This window comes from Columba livia, chromosome 12, assembly GCF_036013475.1.
Source record: "Columba livia isolate bColLiv1 breed racing homer chromosome 12, bColLiv1.pat.W.v2, whole genome shotgun sequence".
NCBI classification, from domain to species: Eukaryota; Metazoa; Chordata; class Aves; order Columbiformes; family Columbidae; genus Columba; species Columba livia.
In genome coordinates this window covers 19735235-19749590 of record NC_088613.1, presented here as the reverse complement: position 1 = coordinate 19749590, position 14356 = coordinate 19735235, and the positions used below count along the sequence as shown (strand labels likewise).

Sequence of the window (14356 nt, the reverse complement as noted above, 5' to 3'; positions counted from 1 at the left end):
TTTTGGTTCCAACTCAGCATAGTGGCTTGAGCAACAAGACCATGTTGATGGGCAGGCAAAACAGGTTAGCAGCTACAAGTAAACCATTGCATGATGATTTTTGTTGGCCCACGTTTTTTCAACACTTACAGCTCAAGAAATCACTCTCCCGGGTCACACACTTCTACCTGTTCTTCCTCAGCTAACAGCTCTGGGATTCCCCACTCCCTCCTCAGTCTCCCAAATACTCATTTCTGGAAAAATACCAGAGGGAGAGGGGCCTCAGGTCACCACTGCTTCCCCCTCCTCTTCTCTCCCCAGTTCCCCTCCCATGGGTCCCACTCTGGTCCCCTGCAGCTGTGCAGACCAGGGCAGATGCTTCCCCAAAACAGCTGCCCCAGGTCCCTAGGGCTCAGACCCATGAGCAGCAGAAGGAAAATACCCTATGCAGAGTGTGAAAGTGCTCACAGGTTTCATATGTTTGCCAACTCACTAGCAAATTGAGCCAGCAGATGCTAAACTCTCAAGGAGACCCTCACCCTCCCACTCTTTTGATCTTCCCTGGCTCCAAGCTAATTGGCTAATTAACCTGAAAGGAGAAGGGCTAACACAGAGGGGATGGGAAGTCCAGGCGCCGTGTCAGTCACAGAGGTTGAGCTTCCTGCTGAACTATCAGTTTGTATTTGCTGGCTACGTGCTACGAGTGAGCACTCTATGGAAAAGTCTATGCAACCCATGTCTGAGATCTCCAGCCGACTGAACAAGTGCAAATTTTTTGGTTTCATAGTCTAACAGGAAACAAACCCCAACTTTTTCTCCCCCTCTTTTTGCTCCTGTAACTGAACGTGCTTCTCCACAGCCCAAGAATGGCTGCCATGTGCATTAACAAAAGTCATCTAAGGTAATCGCAGCATCCAGCTTTAAACCTTGGCAGTATCTCATGATGTTTTGCAAGAATAACATGACCACTACTTTACAGACGAGGAAGGTGCAGTAAGAAAGCAACCCAATCAAGAGGATATCTCCTGGCTGCCTCCTTAAAAAACAATGCTCAGACACACGTGCCACAGGAGAGTCCTGCCTCAGAGACCACCAACCACAACCACTTTAAAACCCAGGCAAGTTCAGCTCAGTGCCAGGCTCAAACCAGATGACTTGATTCAGTTTGAGGTATTGAAACACACTGACTCAGGTCAACCCAGTGCAAGAAGGAAAGGGTTTGCTTAAATTGTCTTAACAGAAGCAGTGTGTTTAGGAAGAATGCATTGCTTGTTCACAAACTGGTTTTGGGTTTGGTTTTTTGTTTGTTTAATTTTTTAATCCACACTATTCCTAATGGAAAGTTCTCACACATCTTCCTGGTCAGATCTAAGACTCATGGAGATAGATTTACTCTGTAAGTCAAACCAAATTACGGCAGTTCATGTCCTGTATAAACACTCAGAAACAACCTGAAGTTACATTACAGCCTTTGATCTAAGTGGTGAGGGGATAAGCAAAGTGGCTACAACTAAAAGGTGGCATTTAATGCAAATGTTTGAGTAAGAATCAGGTATAAATAAAAATATAGACTGTAGAATAATAATATTTAGAACAGTCCAAATGTTTTGTAAGAGAAATTCATTGTTATTGAAATTTACTGGTTGCTCTGCAATGAACTGAAACAAACAAAACCTTCAACATCTCCTTCCCCATAGTGATGGGGTTTTCAGCCCAGTCACGTAGTTAACAAGCTTGAAATCACACCCACAACTATTTAAACTTTTTCTACGCTGGCTGTGACAAAAGAAAAATAAAAAAAAAATAAAAAAAATACTGCTAAAACTATTCTTTCATCATAACATCTCTCACCAGGTTATCTTGGTTTCTCCATCCCTGTCAGCTCTAATAGCATCCACCTCCAGAGGCGGGCAGGATGGCAGCCCGGAGACCCAACCGTTTATTCCCTCTATTGATTTCCAACTCGCTAATACATTTATAATAGCACTTGAGCAACAGCTACAGCAAAATGATTGAAAGCCCAAGTAATAGAGGGCTCACTGCTCCCTGATAAGTTAATGCAGAAAGCACAGTTCTTTCCACAAATGTAATTGAAAAGCTGTCTCTGGCAGAGCAAGTTAACCCCCCCGTTTTCTGTAAGACTTAAAGATCTCAGTGAAACCTTCCTGAAATTTTCACAGAGGTGGACATCACCCATGCAGACAGCTGGCAGCAAGGAAGAGCACATTGGTGAAAGGAAGAGCGGTCAAAGACTTTACCAGTCACGTCTCGCTGAGGATAAGTTGCGGGATTTCAGTCGCAAGAAGCCTTAGAACAGGAAACAGTTTGCTGGTGAAATGAAAGCTTTAAGAGAAAAACAGGAAGCCTGAAGAACCTGAGAGAAGCCTGTGAGCCATCAGCTTGAGGTCAGGGCAGGAAATCCCCAGTGCAAATGCTGCAGAGACAGGTGCAGTCAAGAGCAAACACCATGTCAGGGCAGTTGGGGATGAAGCGGGTTTTGACTAAAAACAAAGTACAATTGCCCACCATTTCCTCTTTGTCTCGTTAAGGAGAGTCAAGTGCTGAATGGAGAGCAACTGTGGTTTGACCTCCAGTCAATGCTGTCTCCTTGGTCATCCTCCTTTATAAAAAGGGTCTCAGAAACCTACTAAACTAAATCAGAGATTTAGCGGTCGGGCAGGATGCTAATGGCACACTACCTGTGCTCATTAAGCAAGATATAGAATTGTGATAAGCAATTTAGTGTAAAGGATGCCTTGTGCTGTTCCCTTGTAACACCTTGAGATACAGTTTAGTGTTAACAAAAAGCTGGGTCCAGTTGAAGCCAAAGGACCATAGGGGACAAGCATTGTTGCCAGTGCTGTCCCACAAATAACTGAGGTCCGTGCTGGAGCCAAAAACAATAACCCAGAGAGGAGCCAGAGTCAGGAGCTGGGAAAGAGGATTTGAAGAGCAGCATCGAGAAGCAGTCTCAAGGTTCAGCTGTGGGGCAGCAGGTCAGTAGTTGTGAATGACGCCTTTAGGATCACTCTGATGGCCCAGGTGGAACAGTTGGTTCTTCCATCAACCCTTTGTGGTCCTCACCTGGAGAGGTAGCCCAATATACTCTTTTGAGTGAAGTATTTTAGGTGAAATGAGAGCTCTGTGTTTGCCTGATCTCTGCAAGTTTCATGGCCATAGCCCAAGGAGGGAATGCTCTGATCCAAGCTCACTTGGGCTTCAGCCTTGGCTTCAGGAACTGTGCCAGCGAGAAGTCTCAGTCTTGAATGTATCAGGGTCTTGAACCATTCACAACTTTGAAGGGCAACAAAGGTAACCTGGCTTTCAGCTGGTGCCAAGGACTGCCTGAGAGCCATGTACCTGGAGCTGAATTGCGCAGGGTGGCCATAGCCAGTAAGAAGGCAGACAGACTCACCACTGGTGCAGCCTGCATATTTCCTTCATATTTAGCTTTGGAATCAGGTTTTGCAGCCCTGAATGTGCCCTTTTCCCATTGAGCAACCCAAATCATTCACTGAGAAGCTCTATCCCAAACCTCTGCACCAGCTTAGATGTTTTGATGTGGTTGACATACATTGATGCCATACTTCTGTACACCAGTATGAGCCTAAACTGGCAGAACAAGGGCTTAAAAAGCAACAGTCACTGCGAGGTGTCAATGGTTTAACTGAACTATTCATTTACCAGATGCTGATGGGTACAGGGGACACTGCAAGTCACAGCCCCCAGTGATATACGGTCATTTCTCCTTCTCCTGCATGTTTCAGTGGGGCCATGTGAGGTTGCGTAGACTCCTTGTTAATGCCCTTGGCCAAACACGGCCAAGTAACGCTATGTCTACATGCCTGCTGTGTTTGGGAGCCTTGGAAAAACAACTTGTTTAATTTGCGAGCTTCCTGGACATTATGTGCACACTGGAGGGTAAATTAGATGGGGCAAACATTGTGTAAGAGAGGAAAAATATGATAGCAGCTCACAGCAGGACTGCATTATCACAGTATCATTTACTGCAAGATATTAAAGATGCTATGCCAGGGCTTCCATTAATTATTTCATATTATTTCCATAAACTGGGTGGTCTTCAACTCTTCTTGCTGGCCGAGTGGATTTTCTTCCAGCCAGCTGTGCGCACCGTCATTGTCACTCCTGGGCATCACAGGGAGTGCAAGGGGGGAAACGCTCCCTTGCACAAACGCAGTTGAGGAGAGTAACTCATCCAGAACAGCCTGGCACACAAGCCCCATTCCACAAGGAGCAAGGAGCATCTTTTTAAGACCATCCTGATCGGCTAAAATAAAAACTCAGGAATAAAACAGGGAAGAAGGAGTTATTACAGGATTTCTGGCTTTACTCCGGCAGAAAGCTGCTCTGTAGCACTGCAGTCTCAGGCACCAGCACCCAAACGGATCATTCCCTTGGATTATTTCCCTTGAGTGTCATGGCCAGTGTAGACACTGAGGAATCAAAGCTTTTGCTTTAAGCAGAGGATGTGTCTCACCTTCTGAAGGCTAGAGAAGGAAAAAGCCCAAACAAACCTTGGAAAAGCCAGTCACTGCTGGCAGGCATTTCTCTGCCTGCATCTGCAAACAGGATGAAGCATCTGAAAGAGTGATGCAAACAACCAATTAATCTCAATTTCTGCAAGCTCATAAACCCAATGAATTACTGTTAAAAATACAGGGGTGTTTCTGACAGTTTTCCTGAAAAGAGAAATTAGGAAATCACATATACAAATGAGCTAATCAAGAAAAGGGAAATAATAAAAGTGTGGAAGTACAGTGTGCCTTGCATTATTTTTTCCATCCAATTCCAAATGCAGTAATACCTTGATTATTTTAGCATTCAGGCTGAAGGAATCAAAACCGTATGCAATTTGGAGTGTCTGATTGCCGTTCCCTGACTGTGACTCGCAATCTGCAGTAGTTTGCTTTTCTCTTCCTTCCCAAAACAGGGAAAAGAAAGTTATTTCCACTGCAGGGCACAGCAGAGAATTTAAGATATTTAATTTTCTGCTGCAGGAACTTTTAGTTGTCACTTGATGTCAAACCTTATTTTTGGTGCTTAAACAGCCCGCATTCCCAGAACACCCAACCATTCAGGTGTTTAATGGACTGATTCTGCCGTTGCCCCTATAACAGAGGTGGCAACCAGCACTTCTCAGGAAGGACTTGCTCTGGGCCATGACATCACAGAATCCCAGAATGTCAGGGGTTGGAAGGGACCTGGAAAGCTCATCCAGTGCAATCCCCCCATGGAGCAGGAACACCCAGATGAGGTTACACAGGAAGGTGTCCAGGCGGGTTGGAATGTCTGCACAGAAGGAGACTCCACAACCTCCCTGGGCAGCCTGGGCCAGGCTCTGCCACCCTCACCCCGAACAAGTTTCTTCTCATATTCAAGTGGAACCTCCTGTGTTCCAGTTTGTACCCATTGCCTCTTGTCCTCTTGTCACCAAGAAGAGCCTGGCTCCATCCTCCTGACACTCACCCTTTATATATCTGTAAACATGAATGAGGTCACCCCTCAGTCTCCTCCAGCTCCAGAGCCCCAGCTCCCTCAGCCTTTCCTCATAAGGGAGATGCTCCACTCCATCATCTTTGTTGCCCTAATGGTAAGATATGCATGGGCAGCGCTGCTCCAAAAACGAACAGAGGGTCCCAGGCCTTCTCCTTGCTCCTACTGTGGATTTTCTTCAGCCTCCTTGCTGTACATGCCTTGCACCAGCAACAGCATGGGATATGTCCACTCAGCACATAGCTGCTGCCCTGTGCCACAGAAGAACAGGGAATGGCGTATGGGACAACTGGGAATTTTCCCAGTAAGTGCAGACTGAGTTAACAGTGATGGATTAGGGCCAGGCTGTGTGCGAGCCAAAGAGGGAGAGAAGGGAAAAAATACCATGGCTTAGAGCATCCCAAAGGCTGCTGCAAAGTATGTGAGCAGTAGAAATCCCACAGCTCTGTGCACGGCGGAAGGGGAATCTTTAACCACCCTCCCCTTGCCCCCAGCTTTCCCACCTTAACTTCTGGCTGACCCTTTTTCTGCTTTTTAAACAGAGACACTGGGCAGGAGGAGACCTCCACCTGGGCTCATTCCATTTTCTTTGTCAGATGAGAACCTCAGCTGCTCTCCCATTTCACACTGCCCAGCAGCTTTGCAATGAGGATGTGCAGCAAAGCAGATGGAGCCTGGTGCTTACGGAATGATTTGTCAAAAGCTTTGCAAAATGTAAGTGTCTAGACTTTTTGGTACGGATTTTCCTTTTCAATTCCTTCTCTGACCTCTTCAAGGAGATTAGGATGGACTGGACTGGTATGGTTTACTTCTGGTTAAAGTCTCCTGGCTTCCCCTTTTCAAGCATTTCTCTCTGTCCTGTCCATACTGGTATATGCAAAGTCCCTGCTCCCTGGGACCAAAATTATCCCAGTTGCAGCAGAATATCTGCTTCATGCCTTCTTCATATCGAGTCAGACAGCAGTGGGCTCAGCAGCCTGCTGAAAGCACCTTTGATGATAAGAAATGTGGCCCCATGCTGCCACGCGCTCGGATGTGGCTGCTGTCAAGAGTGGCAACCGCTTCCTGAAGATGAACAAGATGGGCACGAGGCCAAGCTCATCTCCCTCCTACCTATGTCTCACATCTCCTGATATGTTTTTTTTGCCACCTCTTAAACTCAGTGACAGATGAGGAAATATGGTGCAGCAATCTGGTCCAAAAATGTATATCTGCTCCTTCTCAGTTCTCTTAATATTATGGGCATATTTTAATTTTCCAGAGTTACTGCTGCAGCTTTGCAAGCCAGTTGTGCCCAGTCCTCCAGAGAACGGTCCCATTTTTAGGATTATATTAATGGTATAATACTAGAATAAGCCATGCAGCATACACCTGGTGGTTGGTCACTAACAGGGTGGATTACCTGTGCCAAGCAACAACTCTACTGAAGCTCACCTTTCTGCTGAGGTCTGGGTGGGGATATCATCTGTTGCCTTGTGATGTTGCCAGCACAGGCAGATTCTTTCCTTGACCTCCTGAGGGGACGTTCCTGAGTCTTTATGTAGCTTCTCAACTAGTCTCATTTCCCCATCAGCCCTTCTGCTTCAGTTTTCCAAAGTTCTTCAGCAACAGGACTTCTCCCTCTCGTGCACTTTGCCCTCACTCTTGCACCAGTGTTTCTCAGCAGTTTGGGAACCCAGTAGGGATCTCAAGAATTTCACCCACCCTAGGGTTCAATCTCAACTGGTTTGGCCCATCTTCCTCCTTCCCCAGGAAAGCAATTGGAAGCATAATGTGCTACAACATGATCTTTGATGTTATGATGAAGGATGAGAGCTGACATGATATAGAGGGAAGATGAGAGCTGAAAAACCAATTTACTTGATGACTTCCCCTTTTTTTCCTTTTGTCTCCCCAGGACCAAGCCATACGCATTTCAAGAGATTCACATCCTCAATTTCTTCAGTAAGTCTTTTGCAGTTGCAGATGATCAGCAGTGTAACACTGCTCCTGCCTCTGATCAGTGCTCGGGAGCATGGCAAATGTGCCTCAGGCCATGTCTGGCTGAGGCTCGGCCAGGTACCAGGTGTCAATGGTAAAGCACTGAACAAAGATATTCTCAGAGCCTCTGTCAAAAGACATACAGGGGGTAGGAGGAATTAAAATTGTAGAGGCAGCTGCAGAGGTGGACTTTCTTAGCTTTGCAGTGCTCTGCTTTGTTAATTCAGTAGCTGTCTCGCCACTCTATAGATTTAAAAGTGGGAGAGAGAAAATGGGAGGAACAAACGAGCTTAAGGATTCCCTGCAAGAGCACAATGCCTCAGGATCCCTGTCACTGCGCCAGGAGGGACCTGCCCTGCTACACAGGAGGGTGAACTTTGAATCTTAATGTGTCCTGGACCTCCCAAGTGTATTTGAACAAAATTTTTAATTTCTTCCTTGTGCCATGAAGCTGCAAGCTGGTGCGTGCACATGTGTGTGCATGCCGTTTTTGGGTATATGGACAAGACCCAGCACATGGTAATCTCCATTGCCTGAGACAAAGTGTTTGTTACCTGCCTGCTGACCTTCACTCCTGACCTGCCTGATGGCGGCCACTTCAGTGACTACACCAAACAGACCAGCATGCATGTGTCTATCCATTTTCTTAGCAAGTCAATGTTATTTAAACATAAAATAGTACGATTAATAAAACATAATGCCCTGTTTTCCCCCACTGTTTTCACCTCCTATGCTCTCTTCTCACATTTTTGCTGGGCTGATGGTTTTCTTACATGCCCTAGATAACTCATGGAGCTTCATCTTCACTGCTCTTTCCACCTGCCTGCTCTTCTTCCATTTTTTATGAAGACTCTTTCTTGCTCTGCTAACATGCGCTTAATCTCACTGGTAAATCAAGGTGGCTGTTTGTCTTTAGCTCGCTATTTGCTTTCCTGAACACAAAGGTAAATCCAGGCTCTGTGCTGGAACTAGACCAACAAGCAAGCTGATTTCTTCCCTCTTGCCTCCCCATTCACAGTGGTGCACAGCTGTCAATAAGCTGCATTTGGGCTCTAAGAATACTTCCTCCCCATTTTCTGTTGTGAAACTGGTATAAAAAATAGAAATACTGAGAAATCACCCCTGCCAGGCTCTTCTGAGTGAAACCACACTGCAGAAATCTCTGAGATATAACGCCCAAACTGGGGTCAGTGGAAAGGCTCCCATTAACTTCATCTGCTGTTCTCAGTTTTACAAACTCTGTAACTTTTCCACATCTTTCTGCTGATCTCTCCAGCAACTGGATTGGCACCAGGATTGCACAGAAGCCCACACTCCTGATGATTCCCTTGCAGACTGCAACATGCAGTGGAGTAATAGCCTGCAGCCTGCTAGAAACAGGAAACCGGGTCATGAACCAGCTCCCTTCTTATTCTGTCTCTGCTCCCTGAGACACTGGACTTGGCTACAGGTAGCGGTGTCCGAGTGGGATATGGGTGTCCAGACCCAGAAAAGCAGGTGCCTGTGCAGCCAGGGATGCCACTGCGAACATGCTGGATGTCTGGTGAAGCTTTGCCCTGTCATCTTTCTCACAGAGGAATTACATGTGGGGTTAAAGGAAAAACAAACAAACAAACAACAAAAATACCCCACAGCATTGTTATCTGGATTCAGAGCAGTTTCATATGTCTGGAAAGTATACAGCAGCATAATCAGGATTTATGAGAGAAAGAAAATATTTTAGGAGAGGCCATTTGTTCTGTTCTATATCCCATAAAATCGACAGAAGTTATTTGTCGGCCACTCAGCACTGCAGCTTGGGAACAATAGGCCACTCTGCAAACAAAGAGGCAAAGCATTAAAAGACACAAAGCAACATCTTTTAAGGCCACATATAATTGCTCTGGGGAGCTCACTGACTCAGGATCCAAGTCAGACAATTGGTTCCACAGTTTACAAAATCCGATCTGAGTGTACCTGAAGATCACCCTGGAGGGCTGGAATCAGTGGCCATGGTCCAGGCATGGGCAGCCTCTTCTCTGGAAGATCACATCATTGTACATACTGGTCTAGTGCGGGAAAACACCATGGTGTTAGTACAGCACCCAGCATTCGCTGCCAATGGAGAAAATAAATCAGGCCAAGAGAGGCACTGGTTTGTTATGGGGAGGAGTGGGAGTGTATTTTGCCCCATGTTCTTTAACGGTAAATTCCTGTGGGATGATTTTCAGTTCCTCTGGGTTTCTTGAATTGCAACCAGAAAGGAAACACGTGTGCGGATGTGGGGAAGCTGCAGAATTTGGGAGTCCCATCCTGGAGGCAATGTAGCTAATCCCCTGCTCTGCCCAGAGGTTTAGCCCTGGCCCCATCCCAGATGGCTATGGGGCTCTTGCAACCCTGGAGCAGTCCCAGGGTGCTCTGCTCTGGTCTCTGGCTCCATTTGCCATCTCAGGGAGCACAGAGGCAGAGGAGGGCTGAGGGACTCAGCTGGGGCAGTATGGGGAACTTACTTTTGCTGTGTGATTCACAGACCAGCCCATCTGACATCTCCATCCTTATTCCTCATCGCTCCAGACAAGGTGCTGATGCTAAAGGGACATTTCTGGGTGAGCAGAACCTTGGTGAGTTCTTGAGTGGACCCTCAAATCAGTAGTGGGGGAAAGGGCTGCACACCCTCATCTTCCCTCGGCGTGTGTTTTTAGGGGATGCTTGTGGAGAGCCGTCCACAGCAGAGATCCCACTAGAGGGTGCTGCCCAACTCTGCTGGGAAACACCAAAGGGTCAGCCTGTTCCTGGGCCTCCAAACATTCCTGTTAACTCTTGGTGCCTTATTTCCCTTGCAAGCCCTCGCTGTCTTCCCTTCCATCCTGATTTATCTCCAGCACAGTAAGCACTGCTTCATTGCTATAGACTGTCACTGGCAGCAGGACAAGTAAGCCCATCTTGAGTTTATGGACCCACTTTCTTTTTCTTTTCCCTTCAGTAAACACGAACAATAAAACGAGTGAGTCCAAGCAAGGAATGAAGATTACAAGGCAGCCCCATGCTCAGCTCACTTTGCATTCAGCAAAATGAGAGTCTGTCACAGCTGGCAGTGGGAGGCTTCTTCCCCACCTCAGTGACCTACAACAGTACCAAATACCAACAGCGAGGCATTTACCCATCTCTGGACCATCTTAGAAGACAGATTCATAGATCCCAAATGTCTCCCATGACCTGCAAGACCTACATGGATGTCCTCAGGGGAGCTGAGGGAAATCTGTCTTGTGCTGGCCTTCCTCCCAACCCGCAGCTCTTCCCTGAGGTAGCACCAGGCACCCTTGGTGGCAGATGTTGCCCTGAACGGGTTCCTGATGCTCGGCCAACCAGAGACCAGGGCTGCACACAGACTGGGATGCTGACATCCTACTTGCGCAATATCTCTTTGGAAGTTAAACTGTGCATCAGCACTGAATTCTCATCTGCAAAACCTGCAGCAACAGAGAGTGAAACATATATACCAGTCCTCTGACAGGAGCGCCCTTTCAAAGTGCTGCTACAAACAAGATGGATTTAAAGCCGAACTTTCTTTTCCTCCAGGCAGCTTCTGCCTTGAGGATGCTTTCGTCAGTCATCCGCGAGCACACGTCATCTTACCCACACAGTGGCAGCTGTCTGCCACAGGAAAAAACAGCCAGTCCTTAACCTGTCACTAAAGCAACACTAATGGAGCCAAACACACTCCCGAGAGCCAGTGCAAGCAATGTGGGTGTGTAACTGCTCCCTTCCTCAACTTTTCTGGAAGGTGGTGCCCCTTACAGCTAAGACATTGGCTGCCTGGGTGTACAGACCCAGAGTATTTTATTCAGCCCTGAGCCAAATTGGAAGAGCAGTCAGGACACATGTATCAGGCTACTGCTGGAACCATAGCTGATACAATGCACCACTGGCGTTTAAACTGAAGCCAGAACAGCTCAGGGATGTCAGTCTCATCATCCCAGCCCAGGGGACCCTCTTTATCTCAAAAGGCAGAGACCCCAGCTCTGTAGGAGTCTCAAAATATCAAAACCAGTGTCTCCAGCACTGGCCAGGCTACTTGCCTCAAAAAAGGCGAAAAAACAAGGTAAGTATGTAGTGACTTCACTGTCCACCCAAAGAAAATCACTGGCAGGCTCCAGTTTAAGGATTTCCTAAGCAGGTGACAGCCTCTTGTGTCATAGCTGCAATGGATTCTTCTCCCATGAGACCCTCATGTCACTCTCTGAAACCAAATACTTTCAGCTTCCACCTCACCTCTAGCAAGGGTCCTGCAGTTTGAAGACACACTCTCAATATTTAGCTTTTGTTTGGATTGAAGCTGCCACCTGTCGTGTTTTCTCTAGAAAATGAGCTTTTATCCTTGCCCTAGCTCTGAAGTGTCAGACATGGTGGGGACCACACACCCAGGCTTCTCCAGACCTTTCAGAGACGGCACATTGCTGTCCTGTTCCTGGTAGGTATCACTGGAATAAACACCCAGTCCAGCTGTTGGCCAGTGGCAGGTTTTCATCAGGTGCTTGTGGAGTGTATGAGGTATGTCCTGTGCACTCAGCTGCCGAGGAACCCAGGAGCGATGCCATGCTGAGGGCTGCCTGCTCCAACCTGATGTCACATTAATGACAACAGCACAGGGATGAGTCCTGGGATCCAGAGTGTGCTCTGGACCTGCAGATGTACATCTCCTAACCCATGGCCTTCGCTGCTGGTTCCTTTTTGCAATGCCCCACTTCATATTCCTGCTGCATTTTAGAGATGGCTGTTTGTCTTCTTCAATAGCAAGATGAGAGCAAGGATGTACAGAGTCTGATGCAGATGTTCCAGCCATGACCCAAGGTGTTTCCCAGCTAAGCAATCACTTCTTTTGCACAGCAGCTGCACTAAAAGATAACTTCTACCTTAAGACTACTTAATGGGAAAATTAGTTTCATTGCCTGCCATTTACGTGAAATATTCAATGCTTCATCCATAGAGTTTTTCTTCTACTCATTAAGCCAGCGTTAAGCTTTGACAGGAACTGTTTTGCCATGTGCTGACAGTAGGTCTGTGTGATGCCAGAGGGCAATAAACAGTGTCACTCTGCAGCGAGATGGCCCCTCTGTCCTTGCTTTCTAAATCCAGTTGCTGCCATTGGCATTGCCATGGGTCGGATGCGATGCCAAGCCGTTATTAGCAGCAAGGGATGACCTTTGCGAGAGAAGAGGTAATGAAAGGTAAAGGGTGAAGGGAGGAGGAGAGTCCTCTGGCTCAGGTGGTGGCCCTGGTCCATTTTCTGAGGTTGCTGGGAGTTTTCCAAGAAGATGGAAATACTGAATTGCGGACACCAAAACTTTGAGTTTTGAGGGACATCTCCCTGGTGAAGCTGTCTTGGGCCCAAAGTGCTCAAAAGCAACACCCGCCACCCTTCCATAGCTGGTGCCTTGGCAGCTTGGATGTGGCGAAGACTCACGTACCTGCAGAAAAGCCAGGCCCTGGTTCTTACCTGGCCTGATTCACATCAAGGATGGAAACACGCAGGCTTTTGTGCATGGAAAAACTCTAAAACATCTTGACTTCTGCTCAGGGCTGAACTGCAACATTTCTGAATCCTCATTTGTGGCCTTTGCTCTGTTCTGCACTGGTGCGGCCCCACCTGGAGCACTGTGTGCAGGTCTGGGCACCACAATATAAAAAGGATATAAAACTATTAGAGAGTGTCCGGAAGAGGCTACGAAGTCAGTGAAGGGTTTGGAGGGGAAGCCGTATGAGGAGCGGCTGAAGTCACTGTGTTTGTTCAGCTGGAGCAGAGCAGACTGAGCACAGAGCTCATGGGCTGCAGGTTCCTCAGCAGGAGCAGGAGGGGCAGGCCTGAGCTCTTCTCTGTGACAGTGACAGAGCCCAGGGAATGGCAGAAGATGTGCTGGGGGGGTCAGTGGGACATGAGGAAAAGGTTCTTCACCCAGAGGTGCTGGACACTGAACAGGCTCCCCAGGGAGGTGTCACAGCCCCAACCTGACAGTGTTCAAAAAGAGACTGGACAACGTCCTCAGACACACGGGGTGACCTGTGGGGTGTCCTGTGCAGGGACAGGAGCTGGACTCCATGATCCTTGTGGGTCCTTCCAACTCAGGACATTCTACGATTTCCTTCCTCATCACTGCCACTCCTTGTGTGACAGCGGGGAAACCGCCCACCTGTTTGTGACCTGGGTCCTCATTTTTAGGATGAGGACCATGATCTCAATTGTCCATTTAGGTTGTAGTCACTCCCTATCAGAGATTAATGTTTGTGAGGGAGGCGAGCATCGCTTTGAGATGGGAGAGAGGAGGCAAGACTTCACAGAATGGGGATAGAGCAAGGGTAAGTCAGGAGTGAGAACACTAGCAAAATGCTGATGGAGGGTAAAGCTGTATGTTACACCCAGATGTGTTGCAGGGTAATTACAGCGATCTTCTTTAAATTCCTGCCTCCGATTTTATGTCCATTCAGCATTTTTTCATGCTTCCTTAGCCACACTTTTGTGGCCTTAACAGCTGTTGTGCTTTTGGCCCAGTGCCTGATGCATTCCTCTGGAGGGGGATGCAATCAAGCATGTTTCTTTTCAAACTCCCTTAAATATTGAGAGCATCAACTTGCTTCTGCCTGAATGACATTTTTGTTGCTCAGAAGAAGGGAAGTAATAAGAGAAAGACTAAATATTATTTCCAGCCAGAGCTGTGGAATGGGCATGTTGCAGATGCAAGAGAGACACTGGTACCTTGGTGTCCATGTCCTGAGTCCTCTCACCCATCCTGCAGACTGCCTGTGGGATCTTTGAGAAGTTGCTTGGTCTGTAAATAGTGACCCCATTTTCTTGTTTGCAAGGGCAAAAGGGGTCACTGACCTATTTTGAAAACACTTTAGCATGTTT

General features: G+C 47.3%; 1 protein-coding gene across 4 annotated transcripts in view; it reads right to left on the bottom strand.

Annotated features, from left to right (window-relative positions):
- Positions 1-2395, bottom strand: part of LOC102098749 (exocyst complex component 1) — a 33891-nt gene extending 31496 nt beyond the window's left edge. The window contains exon 1 of one of the 4 annotated variants that reach the window (XM_065028046.1): positions 2238-2395. Coding sequence is in view for 2 of the 4 variants with exons in the window: in XM_065028047.1 (XP_064884119.1) it covers positions 2141-2169 (29 nt within the window). In the remaining 2 variants the exon portion in view is untranslated. Of the gene's footprint in view, positions 1-129; positions 2107-2140 lie in introns of those variants that run through there. The other 3 variants (XM_065028047.1, XM_065028045.1, XM_021293921.2) reach the window with 3 other exon arrangements.
- Between the last annotated feature and the right edge of the window lie 11961 nt (positions 2396-14356).